Source organism: Parasteatoda tepidariorum, chromosome 8, assembly GCF_982258835.1.
Source record: "Parasteatoda tepidariorum strain Cologne lab strain chromosome 8, Ptep-v5.0, whole genome shotgun sequence".
NCBI lineage: Eukaryota > Metazoa > Arthropoda > Arachnida > Araneae > Theridiidae > Parasteatoda > Parasteatoda tepidariorum.
The window spans coordinates 11,241,359-11,261,022 of record NC_141762.1 but is presented as its reverse complement, the minus strand read 5'-3'; the positions used below and the strand labels follow the sequence as shown (position 1 = coordinate 11,261,022).

At 29.6% G+C, this 19,664-nt stretch overlaps 1 protein-coding gene across 3 annotated transcripts in view; it reads left to right on the top strand.

The window, feature by feature from the left end:
• LOC107457049 (uncharacterized) overlaps positions 1 to 19,664 on the top strand; it is a 66,357-nt gene that overhangs the window by 14,643 nt on the left and 32,050 nt on the right. The window contains exons 1-2 of one of the 3 annotated variants that reach the window (XM_087149825.1): positions 1,846 to 1,911; positions 16,626 to 16,717. In XM_087149825.1, the coding sequence (XP_087005951.1) occupies positions 16,652 to 16,717 (66 nt within the window). In that variant the 5' untranslated portion in view covers positions 1,846 to 1,911; positions 16,626 to 16,651. Of the gene's footprint in view, positions 1 to 1,845; positions 1,912 to 2,392; positions 2,636 to 16,625; positions 16,718 to 19,664 lie in introns of those variants that run through there. The other 2 variants (XM_087149827.1, XM_087149826.1) reach the window with 2 other exon arrangements.

The following is a 19,664-nucleotide window of genomic DNA, read 5'->3' as shown; positions in this document are numbered from 1 at the left end:
TATTTATTTGATATTTTAATATTTGCTTGGGATAGATTAGAAGAGACATCAGTGTTCTGAGTACCGGTTAAATGCACACCGGGCAAGCATTGATGGAGGCCATTCCCGGCAGTGGCACTTAACTAGACCTAGTATATATTTCGGACATTCACCAAAGCGACACAGTGATTGTCAACATTCACCGGTAAAAGTCAACAACCACCAATTTCGGTCATTCACAGTAACATATGTTTATTAGTTTTAATTGTTTATATAACGTAGTTGTCCAATCATTTTTAATTATCTTTATTATATCAAAAATAAAAGAAGTATGGAGTAACACTCGTTACCACTTTAAATATTTAAGAAAAATGCCTCGTTGAAATGTGAGAGCGTGAATTAAATGTGATTATTAGACTTTAACATACATTATTATATTATTTCATGACCGTCGCTGAGCAGCCGACCCGATTCTGAGTTTAAGACTAACAATGTTCAATTCCGTATATCATTGTGATTTGGAACCCACTTTAAAAGACAAGGGAACTCCTGAATTAAGTATTGGGACAAATTTGCCTTCGGAGAGAACTTTTTAAATATACGTAACATGCATTTGCGTTACAAGGAGAGGAAAATCACGAACACCACCCGTTGATAACAAGGGGAGTCTAACCCATGATCCGTTTACCACTCAGGATATTTTATATCAGCACTGTGGTTGGTGCGAGCCGGGTACCAATTTTTATCGACAAGCGATCACTTGGATTCTAATCCGGGCCTCCTCATTGAGAGGCAAGCGCACTATCCCTGAAGCCATCCAAGGCTCCAACATACATAATTATAAAGGTAATAGGATTATTTACTTAAAACTGCTGTTTCAGGTTTAAGTTTATACCATTTGAAATTTACTAATTTTTTTGCAATTAGCAATATAATAAACAGAATGTTTTAAGAAGTGTTCATCACATTATTCAGTATATCTGGATTTGAATCACATTGGCTCTATGGTATGCGGCTTCATGTGGACAAAGAGAACTTTTTTAAAAATGATTGTGAAGAAACTATACACCCGAATTATCTTATCGATTAGTAAAAATGAAGATAAACGCTCAAATTTTAATGAAACATACAAGTACGTTCAAAATAAAAATTTGTTCCTTTTTTTTTGGTGCATGTATAAAATCTGTTCAAAGTAGCCCCTTTGCCCTATTGAGGTTAGTTTGTTTATTTTTTTTCAATATTTATTTATTATTTATATTATTTTTTATTTATATTATTCATTATTTATTATTATTAATTTATTTATATTTATTTATATTAATTTTTCTTTTTTTTGCTTTGGAATTTTACACAATTTCGATGAGAAAAAATTTTAGCGTATAGAGTTCTAGGCAATGGCCTTTTACCTTTAAAGAATATTAGTGTAAAGAATACCGGGATATGGACTTTACCATAAAACTAATCATTGCAGGAATTAATAGAAATTGACCCTTTCATTTAAAATAATTAGTCTAGGCAATACCCCTTTCCATAAAAAGGAAATGCATTTGTGCAGAAATCGAATCTATGTAGAAAATAAAACGCATCCCTTATCTTTATTCACATACAAAAGAAGTGGTAAATCGACTTCCAAAAGACAGGGAGTTAGAAATTAAAGGGTTAGTGTTTTGTAATATAGCTTCCCATTACGTTATTAGCTTAAGAAAACTGTGATTTTAGAAGTTCAACTCTTAAAAATAAAGCTCAACTATAGTCAATAGTATTTGACAACACAATAACTAAAATCCTCAAGTATTACCAACTTACGTAGATAAATAACTACTATTTTAGGGTAGATTCAAATGTTTTCTTTTTATTTCAGTTTAGTTTCGTTAGATGAAGCTTGCAGTTCATTTATCGCTTTACTTTCACAGAATTCTTCTTTCAAAGCAAGTAATTACAAATATAATTGTTTTAAAATGTCTATATTTATAATATAACATTCTATCGCAGAGCTTTAAAATTAAGAAAATTATTCCATTTCATAAACATCGCTCTTCAAAAGACATTGACAAAAATTTAGTACGTTGCTCTTTTATCGTTAGCATTGAAAATATGAGTGTTCGAAATGTGTACTTATAAAAGAACAAAAATATTCATTGTTTACACTTCGTAAAACACACCCTGCCTTAAATAGCTTATCAGAGATTCAAACGACTTTTTTTTTATTTAAACAGAATAGCTACTTAGTAATGGAGTCACAATCAATAGAACAAGGGACTGCTTTAAAACAATTCGATAGGTCGAACATGCGATTAAGTGTTAATAGAAAAGCAGTAGAAAACATACTTTTCTAAAGTTCTATTCTATAAAGTCGTGACGTCACTAGAAAGAAGTTCGTTGCCAGATTTAATCATGGTCAGAATGAAGTTTTAATCACGTTTCGGAGCAGTCATTAGGTCAAGGTTTTTTTTTCTCATCGTCTGCGAGTTTCGTCGTGCGCATAAACCGCATCAAATATAATTTTGTATTCCAGCTGATGATGCTGAGTTGTTTTCGCCTTGCATTTTTCACCATGTGAGCGTTTTATCTGCAAAAATAACTTTTTTTTGTTTGTTTGTTTATTTTGTTTGAATAATTATTCTTGTCAAAGGAATTTATTGCAGAGATGACTTAGGTGAGATATTTCTTCCTTCTCACTAGAACTAGTTTGCAGTTATTTGTTTCATACTGGTCATATTTATTTAGTAAATGAATTATTGAAATGTTCTAATTAATTTTAGTCAGAAATTCCAATTAATTTAATTTGATTTTGTAATCAACCAAATAATATACTGGCATAATTAAGTTACTGTTTTTTAATTAGTATAACTAAATTTTGAATATTGATTTGAATTCTTTTCCATATTTTTTAATTTACAATCTTCGCTATATGATTTCGATATATGATATATGATTCGCTATATGATTTCGATATGAACTATGATTTCGATCTAATTTTGTTCTGAATTGTTTATAAGTAGATTCCAATTTAATAAACGTAAAAGCATTATTTAATTATTTGCTTTAATAATGCATTGTTGCATTGTTAAAAAAAAAATTATAAATTCTTACAAATTTATGAAGGAAGCTATTTCATGAACTTTAAAATTTATTAATCTTTTTACGGTACCTTACAAACTTGCTACAATCAAAATGCTACATAAGTAGAGATGCCAACTTGCTCCTAAAAAAAAAATATTTTCTAATAATTAAATAGTTGAGTAACCAGTCTTCATCTTTTTGAAAAAAAATGGGGTTGTACCTAGAAAAGAAGGCATGAATCATACTACCAGAACTTGACATCTAGTTCTTGGACAATTTAAACACTGGAGGAAACTTGAATTGTAAGGTTGCCACCACCTTATAAAATTCAAAATTTTATCAAAAGCAATTAAAATTAGCAACTTTCAACGGCAAATTTTCAGTGCAACTTGCTCCACCTTGTATTAGTATTTTTCATTTTAAGTATTTTTTTAACCATTATATATCAAATATTCAAAGTACCATATAAAATGCAACTTATTTCAGTGATCTCAAAGTGACCACTTTAGAAAGTGGGGGTAATATATCCTCATTTTTCAAAACTTATTGTTTAATTCGCTACCAATTTATTATAAGTTTTGTAGAAATCGGAGCAGTTGGCATCCTTGAATTTTTTTTCAGTTAGCTATTGAAGGCTATAAATATTAAATGAATATTTAAATATGAATAATTTGAAATGTAAGTCACAGTAGTAGTTATATGGTTGAATAATTAAATATATAATAAATAAATAAATAATGAAATGAGCTTTTACCACTTTTTATATAAATAATTGCCTGTGGTATCTCTGGAATTGCCACCTGCTGATATATCAAATTAACTATCATATCCCTAAAGATGACGCCTGTTAGTATTACAAAGATGTCAACTTGCTCCGGTTTGCAAAAAATATTTTCTAGTGGAAACGAAACTCGAGTTAATTTTAGTTAATCTTTCATTTCAAGTAATTTTTCCACTACTATTCAAAATATTGCACGAAATGCAACTCTATTGCAGTTATCGCGTTGTGACACTTTTAACCCTTTCGCGCCGACTGTCACAAATACGTGGCAGCATAAAACCGTATCAATCTGGGTAAAAATATAAAACTGGTAATCAAAGTATTTCTTTAGCAGTTTATTTGTGGGGGGAGTTGTAATTGTTTGATTTATTTAATTCACCATTACTTTGTTCAAAATAAAACTATTTAGTTATACTTTGAATTAACATTGATTATATATATGATTAAACTAACAATAATTAAAGTAAAATCAAAGTAAGTCTGTCAAATTAGCAAGGACTACATTTAGGTTACCGTTTTTTATTTAATTACAACTTGATTCTGATTTTGTACGAATGCTTTTCTGAATCACCCGTCCCCAAGGGGTTAAAGAGTAAACATAAATATCCTCATTTAACAAATTTTGCCATCTGATTCCTTTCCATAACTTTAACAGAAAGCGGATCAGTTGGCATCCCTGATATTAGCTAGATTTTCTTATGTATACTGTTATTAAATAATAAAATTACAGACATGCCAACTGCTCCGGATTCAACAAAATATTTTTTAAAAAAAACGGTAGAGCACTAAAAGCTAAAATTTGCAGATTTTTCGTTACTTTTGCAATTTTTCTAAAAAACTCAACATGGATGAATGTATTGTTTTATTGGAATTACATACATTTGCAGGCCTATGTGCTTATTATAGGTTTATTAAACTTACGGGTTGATGATAAAAAACGGCGTTTTACATAATATTTTGAATTATTTAGAAACAGTGATTAGTAAAAACCCTATTAATCGAATATACTAACCAATAATTGCATATTAAATCACTACCACCAGAAAATATTTATTCGCAGTCCTGAGCATGCAACCTGTTTTCTCTGATATTATAGTAGATAACATTTTCGAATAATTTAAATTCGCTCATTTATTTATATCCATCCTTAAAACTCCCGGGATACATTGCACAAAGAAAAATAATAAATTGGTATTATTTTTAGAGATTCTTGGTTTTATGGGTTAAGAGATTTTTTGATTTTATGTAGCTAAGCTACACCATCTCCAAATCCCCCATTCATATTTAAAATTCGCTCATTTATGTATATTACACAGTTAAAAATCCCAGGCTACATTGCAACCAAAAAAAATGATATTCTTTCTAGAGATTTTTGGTTTCATGGGTTTAGAGATTTTTAGTTTTATGTAGCTAAGCTACACCAACTCCGGATAAGAAACCGGCTGATTGGAAACTGAAACGTTATCTAACCGGTGGATTAGTTACAACAAAAGTTGGTATTCACTTACTCTCTCAATTTCGCCTTATTTTTGTGCTTTCACAAGCTCCGAGTATCTGGCGATGGTTACATCATTGGTAGGTGTTTTGAAGTCACCTGAAAGCCGGTGAAGGTTGCGCCATTTTTAAATATTTTTAAAGCTCCCAAATGCAGCAAAAAGGAGCATAATAAATTGGTATACAATTATCAGCAAAATATTAGGAAAGGATTTTCCGTAAGTAGATTATTACTTGATATCCATATTATGCCGTCAACCAAATTAAAAAGACAACATAAGAAATGAGCATTAATTAATGCAAAGTAAAAAAATATTTAACCACCAAAATAAGTTGATACTTGATACAACAAAAATTGATACCAAAAGTTGATACCATAAGTTGATACCGAAATAAGTTGATACTTAAAACGTTAACCGTTCCGATACATCCAGACCGAGCTGTAAAAAAAACATGGTGTAAGCAAATCTTGTTCAGTTAACGGTCACCTTCAAAGTTGCGTCTCCTACCAAATTTCGGTGCACCATGTAGGTATTTCTCGACCATACTTAGCAATATTTGGTGTATCCGAAATAAAATAGTCTTACATTAAACCAAATGTTAGTGCTATGAGAAATTTTGCCCCAAATATTGGTTAAAAATTTACCGAATTATCTTACATTGTATACCTGATATTTGAGATTAGTTTCTATTTTTCTCTGAGCTCCTAGAAAATTTAAAATAAAATTCTAAGAATTGGAAACTCTAAATAGTTTCTTATGTTTTAAAATTAATATTCACCAGAATAAGATCAACATATAGTTCTTCCAGGAACGAATCTCAATATATGCAGAACAGTCATATATTTAAAATTTCTCAGCAACCATTTATTTAAGTGCTCATCGGGTCTTTAAAGAACTGTTGAAACGGAGACACGTAAACTCTCAACAACAACGAAGTCAGATCATGTTTTTAAGTTAAAAATGACTTCTAGGAAAATCTTCAAAAACTGTTACTTTTTTTTCTCTCAAACCAATGGAACCGCTCAAGCCAAAACGTTTATTTTTCAAAAAAAGTTTTGGCTAAGTTTTAATAGACGATGTCAACAATGCAAAGTACGCTAGAGCGCATGCGTCCCACCTCTCTCAAGGTTGAAAGGTGCCATATGAGCTGCAAAAACGAATAAACTAGCTTAGCGCTTCAACTCTTTTGGCTTTTTGGGTGGCTTTAATGAGATAAACTGATATGGTGGCCAAATGAAGAACGTGTTTTTTTGTGACATTGATGAAGCTTCCACCTAAATCATCCTCAAGGATCTAAAACTTGTGAGGGAAACTTGAAATAATTTTAAAAAACAATAATTATTAAACAATCCTTAATACACAAAGATAATGCCAGCAAGTGTGAAATGCTTTATTTCACTTAAAACCTGCTTTAAAAAAGTTGGAGTTCTGTCCTGATAAATCAAAACAAGACTTTTTAACTAATAAGTATTAAACAATTTGAATTAAAATGTATTGCCTTTTTGTAAGTAATATACATTATCTAAAATTTGTGAGAGAAATTTGGAGATGTGTTCTAAACAACAAATATTAAACAACTTTTAATGCAAATCGGTAATAACAGTAAGTGAGAAATGATCTACTGCATTAAATGTCTTCCTTAATATCAAAAATCGTAGATCTGTCCCACTAAATGAAGACAAAGATTTTTAAAAATATAAACGAAAATACGAAATACGTATTAAACGAAATTAGTACTTAAAAGTATAGTCTTTTTTGACTGCTATACAATAACTGAAATTTGTGAGTGAAACTTGGAAACGTAAAACAACTTTTAATGCAAATCGGTAATATCAGTAAGTGAGAAATTTATTTCATTTTATGTCGGCCCTAATATCAAGAATCATAGACCTGTCCTGATAAATGAAGACAAGACTATTTAACTAATAAGTATTAAACAATATTAATTCAAATGTATTGTCTTTTTTCAACTAATTTACATTAACTAGAATTTGTGAGAGGAATTTGGAAACGTGTTTTAAACAACAAATATTCAACAACTTTAATACAAATAGGTAAAAACAGTAGGTGAGAAATGATTTACTTCATTAAATGTCTGTCTTAATATCAACAATAGTAAATCTGTTCTGATAAATGAAGCCAAGGCTTTTTAGCTAATAAGTTTCAAACAATATAACTTGAATTGTACAGTTCTTTTGTAATCGATATACTTATCTGAAATTTGTGGGTAAAATCTGCAAACCTTTTAACCCTTTTGAAGGCCGTGGTAAGTATACTTGCCACCACGTTTTACCACTTTTAGTTTAGGTTTCCATTTTTCAATAACTTCAGCTTTCTTGAAGTGAGTTTGAATAAAATTGGTAACCATTTGTCATTTTTAAAAACCGCATAAAAGTTACAAAATACATAATTCCTTTTGAAGTTTGTAGCATTTAAGGAATTTATTTTATAAATAAAGAAAAATAAAAGTCAGTAAGTTCCTAATAGGTCATGTTAAATATATTTACCACCAAAAAATGGGCATTTTTATAAACTAAATGAGTTTTTTTTTATATCAATTACTGTTCTTAAAAAAATTTCAATTCCAAAAATACTTTAATTTACATTTAATAGAAATAAAGGGCCTGTTAAAGGGTTAAGCAATAAATATTAACAACTTTTACTGCAAATAAGTAATAGTGAGAAATGATTTACTTCATTAAATGTCTGCCTTAATATCAAGAATCGTAAATTTGTCCTGATAAATAAAGACAAGGTTTTTTTACTAATACATATTAAACGAAATTAGTACTTAAATTACAGTCTTTTTGACTGTTATCCAATATCTAAAATTTGGGAGCGAAATTTTGAGACGTGTTTCAAACAACAAATACTAAACAACTTTTAATGCAAATAGATAATGTCAGTAATTTAGAAATGATTCATTGTCAGTCCTAATGTCAAGAATAATGTATCTTACTTGATAAATTAGGACAAGGCTTTTTAACTAATAGGTATTAAACAATATTACTTGAAATGTAATGTATTTTTTTGTAATTAATATATATAACTTGTGAGTAAAACCTGCAAACGTTTAAACAACAAATATAAAATTACTTTTAATGTAAATAGGTAATGAGAGTAGCTAATAAATATTAGACAATATTTAACTTTAATTTACCATCCTTTTGTAACTGATATACATTATCTAAAATTTATCTAAATGAAACTTTTAAAGTTTTAAATAATAAGTGATAAAAAAAAAGACTTTTTAACCACAGTTTATCGCAGTTGGTGTGAAATGCTTTATTTCATTTAGAGTCTGCTGCAATTTCAAGAGAATTTTTTCGTTCAGATTTTTGAGGAAAAATAGTGCTGGACTAAAAAATGCTGGGGAATATTTGGAAATCATTTTCTTGATTTCCAATTTTCTTAAAACGTATGCAGGCGTGATAGACGCTTTTTCCTTAAGTGAATGAGGTTTTTATTGGGGAGATTTGCTTACATGCTTACATACGGTCTCGTATGTAAGATTGAAGCAACTGCGATTGTTCGTGTTTATTTTAAATGCTATTTGTATGTTTACGTTATGTTGGGGTGATTTACTCTGCAAAGACAAAGCTACAAGGGCTCTGTTTATAGCTGTTAAATGTTGTTTCCCGTTTAAGCCTACCTTCGAGCTAAAAAGATGGAATGCGAATTTTAAAAAATGTATTGATGACATTTAGAAATGAATCGTGTCATCTTGCAACGGTTGGTTCATTTAATGAGAAAAATAAAAATTTTATTCGTTTTTGTTTAACATTATGGTTGCCTAATTGCACTAATTATATAAGAAACTAGATATGATTTCGTTATTTAAAAATTACAAATTATATTTATTTTAACTATACAATTTAGTTAAAGGAAGTTAAATGATCAATGGAAGTTCAATAGAATTTTTTAAATATTATTATTGATAATAATAATAAAAATAAGCTGCATTCTTTATCGCTGAATTAATCAAAATCTATAATCTACAAATTTTTTTTGCTCACAGATGCGCAGTTTTACGAAGAACAAAGCATCTTGAATCGTATGCCACAGCTTTAAAAAGTTAGTCTACGTCCATTGAATACATGTAGAATGTTTTTGATTTTGTGGTCAAAGTGAAAATGCTATTCCACTACGTTAAAGTTTTTAACCAACGGACTTTTGAAAAATCTCTTATTCTAACTTACGTAAGTTTGATATTTTTTCACGAGCGTATGAGCACTTACTTGAAATCTTACGTACCAGAGCGTACAGAAGTCGATCCCAATTTGCAAAATCTCCCTATTGTGTCAAATTTCCTATCGACAGATTAATCACAAACTCTGCCATGTGTCTGTAGCGAAACTATGTAGCATGTTTCATTCATGGTTGCCACGGGCGACTAAAAACGCAAAGAGTGGTAGCTTATAAACTTCAAATTTTCATTAAGAGAGATTAAAATCAGCAAACTTTTTATAACACATTGTTTTCAGCTTGATATTGAAAATACATGCCTGTCAACTTGTACTGTCGTTGAAAAAAAGTTTACAAAGTGGTAGTAAAACAACAATTAAATTCAGAAGAATTTTCTAAAAACAAAGTTATTAAGACATTTACAAGCATAATTAGCCAACTAATAGACAATATCTTCATATTATTTTTTTAACCCTTTCCACTCGAGAGGTGACTGTCAGTCAGCACTGTTGCCTGTAAATTACCAACCACTCAAATTGTGAAATTTTTTTCATCTTAATGTTTAGTTACCACTTCATTCAGTGATCTCCGGGTATTATGAAGTAAGTTTGTGAAAACTTTTTCAAAATGTTAATGGTTGCGTCCATTTTTTTGACTGTTAAAAGGTTAAATTATTAATTCGACGAGGTAGTTTAAAAGCTTTTGAAAACTTTAAACTTCAGGCATTAAACACTAATTTGCTGCCACTAAGAAAATTTTTTTTCAATGGTCGTACAAATTGGCGGCTATAAAACTGAAGGCAAGCAATGATTTTGTTTTTAATATGAATAATTTATACAGTAAGTTCCAGTGGTAGTTATAATTGACTAATTTAAGAGATAATAGATAAGCAAAAATGAATGTTCTACCGAAATTTGCATTTTTAATCACATCCCTGCGAATTCATAAAAACTAGTATGTGTTATACTTATTTAAACAGCAATGCCAACTGCTCTGGATTAGACAAAATATGTTCCAAAGGGGTAGAGAACAACAAAATAAAATGTTCAGATTTTCGGGTAATTTTGCGAACTTTTTAAAAGACTCAACATGGCTTATCAATAATAAAGTGGCGTATGATATAAGCCTTTAAGTTATTTAGAAGTTGCGGTGAGTAAAAACTATATAAATCGAATATACTGTGTAAATCGAATATACTAAATAAGGAATTATACATTAAAAAACTACCAGTCGAAAATGTTTAACCTCTTTCCGGAGCAAGTTGGCATCTACAATCTGGAGAATTTAAACTATTTCTGATTTTTTATTGAGCTTTGATTTCAAGTAGGAAAACAATTTTTTCTCTTTAATTTTATTTTCAAAAATTCAAAAATTTAAATTCGACAACTTGCTTTTTGAGTACATTCACTGTGATTGTACTGATTCTTTATTAGAAATGATAAAAAAAAGTAATTTCATTGTTTGAAACGAGCTTACCAAATATAGTTAAAAATATCAAACAAGCGTCTGTTTTTCCAATGAAACTGAGAGTATTTAATTATTATGCAGATAAGTTACCATGATTCTTCAGATTAACGCTGATGCATAAAAACTTTTTGCATAGTTGAAATCAGAGCATAGAACTCGCAATTCTAAAATCTCCGGAATAAAAAAATAAAAAGACTATAAAAATTTAGGGTATGTAATAGTTTCGACTACTAAGTCTGAAATCTTGTCTCCCATGGGCTATAAAAAATAAAAAATTGTGAGTAAAATTCATATAGAACATCGGTAATTAAACATATTCTTTAATCAAAATTAAATATTTTTATCTACATAAGAAATTCGTCATATGAAATTTCATCAGATTATATATCAACAAAATAAAGTGTCGCCATTAAAATGTTGCCTTTTTAGCCTTTTTGATAGTATATTATTCTGTAAGACCCAAAGGAAAATTACGTGAAAAGCTGTTCTAATTTCTGAAAAGATAAATTAAATTCTTAAGCCTTTTTAATCTCATTAAAAATGTTTGATATGTTTCTTGGGGAAAAACTGGGTAATATATTTTGTGCATTAAACTTATTTTTGTAGAGCTAATAGTTTTCTCAGAGTTTTGTCTTTTGAGCGTTTGAAATATGTCGACTATTATTTCCAATTTGTAATTTTTTGAAGCGAATAAAGTTTCTAATCAGGTAAAATTATAATGCTTTTTTTTTTTTTTTTTTTTTGTTTTTTTTAAACATTTTCCTGATTTGTAACGGGTCTCTTTTTAGTTTTGTAACATGTATCGCTATCAGGCACTGGACTCTAGATTAAATTTAAATATTCTAACTAGTCGAAAAATGCCCAAATTTTGATTGTAGCTAAATTTAATTTAGCTACAATGTGGCATCCCAGCAATCCTGAAATATTATTACGTATATGATAAAATTGAATCAAATATTGGCCAATGTCTCTGTATCTCAATAGGTTGTTAATTGATTCATAGCGGAACGTTTGTAAGAATGCGGTAAATTTTGAAGATGCTTGTAGCTTTTTATATGACATTTCCACAGGTTTACAACCTCATTTCCAAAAAGACATAATTTTTCTTATCTAACACAGTGTCTTTAAAGATAAAAATAACTATTTCCCTTCCCCCTTTTTTTTACTACCAGTGTTTGTTTACTTTGGGCATCTCAGACTGTGTGGCTTTCGCCAGAAACGCTCTCATACTTTCTTCCTTTTTTTTTTTACTTCTCAGAAATCATTGGAAGAAATGTGGTGAGGGTTATCATCATCGCCATCTCTGTGGTATGAAAAGTCGTGGAATATTTAGACGAGCATTAACCTTTTTCTTAATTCAAAGAAAATTAAGATTTTCTTCTTTAATTTTCATATTGTCGGCTTTCCTTTTTTGCTTATCTTTCATAGGTTAGAAAAATAAAGTATGCAAGTATTGTCTAAAAGCAGACCCATAGAAGCACAAAAAATACTACACGGCAACAAGCAATGCAGATCATGACATAATCTGATGCCAACTTTCACTCGTTCCGAGAATGGATTTTGAGAGTGGTTGTAAAACAATGAACGAAAAACAATCTGACTCAAAAATATATTTATATTTTGATAAAAGACTATTATGCTTTTATATATTTATTGTAATTATTTATATGTAGTGGAGGTCAAACTCATTTATAATTATCATTATAATTCAAAAAGTTAATTGGAATAACCCGAGTATTGCTACCAGTTTAAAAATGAAAATAAAATCTTGAGGAAAATCCGGAAGAGTTGGCAGGTACGTGATGATCATTTTTCATGTCATTTTTATTGTTATAAAGCCAGACAAACAGAAAAGTTCGCAAGTGTTGTTTATTAGCGCAAGCGTAGAAGCACAAAATATTCAACACGGCAGCAGGCAATGCAGATTATGACATAATCTACTGATCATTTGTCCTGTCATTTTTATAAAGCCAAACAAACGGAAAGCTTGCAAGTGTTGTTTAATAGCGTAAGCCTAGAAACACGAAACAACTAGCGATGTAGCAAGAAATGCAGATTATGGCATGATCTGCAGATCATTTTCCTGTCGTTTTTATTTTTATAAAGCTATACAAACAAATAGAGGAAAAAATTGTCAAGACTAATTTTTAAAACATCTCCAAACTTGTTTCTAATAAAAATAATTGCATACCTGTCAACTATTACGCTTCTCAAAGAGGTGTTTTCCTAGTGGTAGGGTAAAGCCAATAAAACTGAGATTGTATTGAGGTGTTTCGTAAAAACTAGCCAACAATTAAAAAAACAATAACAGAGCTAGCAAGACGATCATATATCTTACTATATTTAAATATCTAATGATGGTGTCGCATTTTTCCATTGTTGTCCGTGCATTTTTATTTTCCGGAAAATCACTCGGTAGGATCCAGTTTTCCCTCGTTCATTTCCTTCTTGTTTTGGTTGTTATCAGCATAAAATTAATAAAAGTTATAAAGGTATTATTTTCCTATAAATAATTTGTATCTCTAATTTTAAGTTATTTTCATGTACTGTTTTACTACGCTTTTAATTCAAGAGTTTAAAACTAAGATAATTGTTTTTATTATTATTATATAATTCTGCTCTACATTTTAAAAGAAAGTTATTTAGAAAGGTGGTCTATTCTCATTTTCCGTCTTATAATTATTATTTTCGTGCAAATAACATTAATATGCAGTTATAAAATACAGTTAAAGAGATCTGTTTAATGATTTAGTACTTAACGATCAGCTTCATGCGCAATAGATAAAATAGTTTTTAATATATCCGCCCGTTTGGTAAGCGAAAATATTAAATTACAATTGTGAACTCATCAAATTTGTTTGCACAATGTAATGTTATAACAATATAAATGTTAGTACTTTAAAAAATGATTACTTAGAAATATTACTTCTGTTCACCAATAGATCTAAATACAAATAGATAATAATATTTGGACATGGGAAGTGGAGGCACGTAAGTAACCAATCAGAATTCCTTTTAGTACATATATGTTACGAGAATTATTTTAAATCTAGTAAAAAAAACTGTTTTCTGCCAAGAAACAACAATTATTGCTAAGCAATCATCGGGGTTGGCGAGCGGCAGTGAACAGGGACCTTAGCCCCCTAGTATATTTAAATTATTCAAATATAATGGTAGTCAAAATCATTTTTAAACCGTATTTATTTAATCACGAATAAAATTTGATTCTATACATTTTGCCACCACATTAATCCTCTGGCGGCATAGAAAATGGGTAAAATTGGGAGATTGTTTTACTATAATACACTATTTCCTTTCATAATAAAATGGAAAAACCGTTTTTGCTATGCAGAGAAGACTGCAGGTTGAAAGACGACTTTTTACGAGCAGAACCGTCAGTGGGTTTTAAATATAGAAATAAAATCCTTCAGGAAAACCGGAAGAGTTGGCAAATATGTACATGGGACTGGATTGAAAGAACACTACTGCTGTTTTTTTTTTTTTTTTTTTTTTTTTTTTTTTAAATTTTTTCGTACTAGATTACAGATTTATGTAAAGGGAGGTTATTTCAATTTTTAAGTATAATAGAATATAATTAAATTTAAACATAAAAAACCACTTCTGTGCCTAATGTTTTTAAGGATCTCATTTTAGCAAAATTCGCAACAATGACAGTTAAGCGAATATTTAGAATAATAATCCGTGTTCGGCAAAAACGAAGATATTGCTGTAAATTTTATTACCAGGAGCGTAAGTAATAATTATTTTCCCTATTATTATGGCTACCGTTAGCGGTTTGAACTGAACTGAACTTGTTTTATGAGCTGGGCACCTGGCAGCGGTCCCTATGCCATCCATCGTGATTTATTTATCGTGGTATAAGTTCTTTGATATCATCAGACAATGTGGCAGTGGGTTTGGTAGAATGGTAGAAATCATATAAATCTCGGTGCGCTGCCGCGAAGCGGCATTAACCGATTCATCTGTAGTAGTAATTCGATGATGAGGTGGCAGTGGGTTTTGTTTCCACTCTTAGAACATGTCCTTTTGTTAAAAAGATAGAGTGGTAACTAAATAATTTCATTTTTAGCATTTATTTTGTTAAGGTGCATTAAGGTAAAAAATTGGTAAAAGGGCAGAGATGCCAACTTGCTCCGGACAGCAAATATATATTTTAAAGTGGTAGTTCATCAATTGTGATTCTTGATTTAATAAATTCAAATTAGTAGATTTTTATCCACCACTATTTCTAAATAATTCGTAGGCTTATATAATTCACCACTTTACAGTACTTAAATCGTGCTATGGCTTTCAAAAAGCAAGAAAAAATAATCAAATATTTGCAAAATTTCTTTGTAGTTATTTACCGTTTTTTTAATTATTTTGGCGTGTCCGGAGCAGTTGGCATCTCTGAAAGGGTACTAAAAAAATTAACAATATGAATATTTTTTCTCGAACAGAAATTAGTCAATTACGATATTTTGGAATTAAATGAGATAACTAATTTCGGAATATATCCAGTTTGTTTAAACATTAGCACTATCACTTTAACATAAATGAAATTTTCTTGTTGTTACAGAGTAAGCAGAGCATGGTAAGCTTCATTTTAATGAAGAATCACGGGCTCCACGTACAACTCAAAGTAACTTCAAGCATTCGCGGAACTTCTAAATACTAAGCTTTTTCAAAATATTTTGTGAAGTACGACACAATTAACAACTAAAACTTTTTTGATTTCTGGTAATTTTGCCAATATTTAAAACGCCTCTCCACCAGACAGCTGAAATTAGTTTAAGTGAACTTTTTAAGTGAATTTTTGAATAATTTACATGCAACGATGAGTGAAAATACTTTAAATCAAATTTAAAATAAACAGATGATTATGCATTAAATACAAGAGTAACTACCACTAGAAAAATGTTTCCCAAAGAGCATAAAAATGCTGTAACCCAGTATTCACACAAATTCAACTAAATTAATTTATACACTCAATTGCACATAATAAATGTTTAAAATACTGAAAAAAATTTATAATTAGCAATATGAATGCTAGCATAAATAAAACTTGGTTATTTTGCTTCTGTTAATTTTTTTTATAAAAGTGAGTTATAAATTGGAATTATTTTTGAAGAACAGAAGAGGAATTACTTTATGTGTTTTAGTAATGCAGGTTCTTAAGCATTGTAAAGCAGACCTTCTTTTAAGACTAAAGAAAATTTTAAATTTTGTGCTTTGCAAGCTGATGTCAAAATCTAATTATATCTAATTAGCAGTTTTAAGTAGTATTTACTTTTCTTTACATATAGTTTAATAAGAGATTATCTTTTTTATAAATTTTTTTTCTCATGTTTATTATGTAGACTTACTTGTGTACTATATTAAACAACATAAATCGGGTTTTTACGTTAAAATCGCGAAGTTTATATATCATCTGCAATTTTGCATTATGACGATCGACAGTTACAGAGGTTAGATAAGAACTTCATTAAAAGTTTATAAGTTTAGGTAACATAAATACCTTACTAAATGAAAACCAGTTCTTACTGCAAACCCGAATTACTCAGAAAACTCAATTTTAGACTCAATTTAAATTGTTAAAAAAGTAAAATAAAGTTTTTGTTAATAATTAAAAAATTTTTGTTTGTTTGTTTCAGGTGAAACATACCAATTAGGGAACGAAATGGCTGAAGTGGTGAACGGCGTTGCTCTTATGTCATTAACGTCAGAGGAATCACTCTACAAATTGGTGAGTTCATACGTATTGAATTGGCTAGAGTGAGCATTGGTTAGAGTAGAGTTAAGGTTAAAACATCCCATTTTGAAATTTTTTTCCCAAAACAGTAACACACTGACATATTGAGTCTCAAAGGTATTAGAAAGTAAAGATGAAACTGATTACTCTCAAATCAAGAATTTTTACTTTTGGTGAAGAAGAAAAAAAAGTAAATTGTTAACATATGACTTTTTACTCTAGAAAAGTGGTTAATAATTTTAAAAAAAAGAAACTGAATATTGAACTTTATGTGTTAAAAAATCAGTAGGAAGTTCATTTCCTTTCATTTCATATTTCATGAATTAAATACAGATGCATGTTGTTGTTGTTGTTGTTGAGTTACGTCACAATAGAGCTGCACAATGGGCTATAGGTGACGGTCTGGGAAACATCCACAAGAATCTTTTGAAGACTTGCCATCACAATTTTGATCCTGTTCAGAGGGGATGGTAATGACCTACGCATGAAGTCTAGCACTTCACGGTAGAACAGTATTGAGAGAACCCATACCGCACTCCCTCGTTACCTTTGCAGGCAGATCTAAGTGATCACCCAGCCGATCACTTCTGCGTTCTACTGGAAAACGTATCTTATCAATCAGTCTACTGCGGAAAAAATAAAGGATTATAATTTCTGTGACTATGAGTTATCAACAGTTTAACTCACATGTTGACCAATTTTATAAATACTAATTGAAAAACTTTGTAGTTTTTCACCTGATCGTACTCTATTTGAAGCAAAAAAATTATTTTGTTTAACTTTAAAAAAGCTTTGAATGTTTAAAATATTATTTCAATAAACTTTCATGTGCAAAATGGTCGTCAGAAAATTTGATGATTCCAAAACTTAAAAAAAAAGTTTCCGGTCCAAAAGTTTTTAAAAAATATGACGTGTTGGTAGTAATAACACCTTATTTCTTCTTTCATTTTAAAATAATTAATTTGATATTTCTACAGAGACCAAAACAGAAAAAAAAGGACTGATTGAAAAAGACATAATTTTAATCTTTTTCTTCTCAAGAGAAAATAAATTTTCCGATAATATCAAAACTTTTTTTACAAATAACCTTTTTGGGACGAGCGAGTCATAAAAGTATTCGTACGGAATCAGAATGAGAATGGAAAAAAAATAAAAAGCGGTAGCTCAAGTTTTGACAAGGCTTATTTGTTATAATTTAACAATCTTAATTTTTGCCTTGACTTTAATTCGAACTTATCTTATTAACCCTTTTTGTCCCGAATTTATAAATTGAAATGATACAAAAAGTGGTTTTATGGAAAAAATGGTATAATATAATATCGAAATTAATTGGTTTTTCTACTGTTAAGGCACTAAAAAAGTCTTTGATAGATCAAAAAGTACTTGTTCCTTAGAATTCTAGATCTAATCAGAAATAACTGAATCATTGTGGTATCTGAGAATCCTTTAATTCACCCAGATAAATGAAAATACTGGAAAAAAGTTTCTCCCCACAATGAATGTCTTTGAAAAAAGGAACTGTTCTAAATATATGACTCTGGGCGTTAACCGGTTAATGTACGTGATATGTATTGTAGCAGAGTACCTGCCCGCGAAGCGGGCATCTCACTCCTTCTTCTGATGATATGAAACAACAATTGAGACTAAATGGCTTTGGCAGAGAAAGAGATTCGAGTGTTGGCTGTGAAGCCTCTGTTAAATTACAGTCAAATCTGAGTGTGTCTTATTAATGTTACTTCAAAGTGTAACTGTATAATTTTTATTTCGAATTAAGTAAATCAAACTATTATTACTCCTACCCCGAATGATATAGAAACATTCTGCCTAAACTATCTACCCATTGCAATTGCATAGCTACCAACTTATACGGCCGTTGAGAAATAATTTTCTAAGTGGCAGCAACATTAGCGTTTTGGCGTATTAAATATTGAAGTTTAGTTTCAAAATAAAATTTTAAACTATCACAACGAATCAATAATTAAAAATATATATATAGACAAGTTCTATTTGTTGGCTAATTATGCTTATAGATGTCTTAATAGTTTTGTTTTTAAACACTTGTTCGAAACCTAATTGTTGTTTTACTACCACTTTGTAAATTATTTTTTCAATGACCGTGCACGTTGTAATGTATGTAATTGAAGTTAGAATCTCGTTGCCAATTTTTCTGTGTGTGAGGGCCACCTTAATGGATGAGAATATTGAAACAACGCCAAATTAGCACATTGAAAGCTGGTCATGTAAAAATACGATTTTAAAATATGTGCGATCCATGCAAAAGTTTAAAAAGTGGTAGAAAAACTACTTCGTTTCAGTTCTGTGTTTCAACGAAATTATCAATTCGTCATTACAACAAACAAAAATGATTCAGTACAGATGTAATCAGTACAACAATCGTTTATCGCAATATTTTTTTCTAAATTGAAGTTGTAGCTATAGTTACAAGTTTGCTTCCACTTTTATGAAATCTTACCTACCACCTTTTTAAAGTTTTAATCTATAACTGCTATAATACATTTTTAGAAAAGTAGTCAGTGTGCAAAAGGCTAAGAGACTTATAACAACATACCAACATCTGCTTTATCAAAAGGTCGGATTTTTCAAAAATCACAAAAACTATTTCATTACAAAAGCTATCCAATTTCGAGTTGCTCTAAAAGTTTCCCAGAGTATTTGCTTAAAAACGCATTGATAGCTTTTATTTATATTTTTTTCATTTCTCATAAAAATAACTTTGTAAACAGATGTAGCTAATTTTATAACAGAAAATATAGATTTATTATTTTTTTTTTCAAAAAAATGTTGTTGGTTTAAAAAATATGCCATCTGTATGAGATTGAATTTCCAGCTTCAAAGTAAATGTTTTAATAAATTTTTAGAAATATTATGTTTTTGTATTTTTAATGGTTTTTAAAACGCGTTTACTTGTATATATGATCAG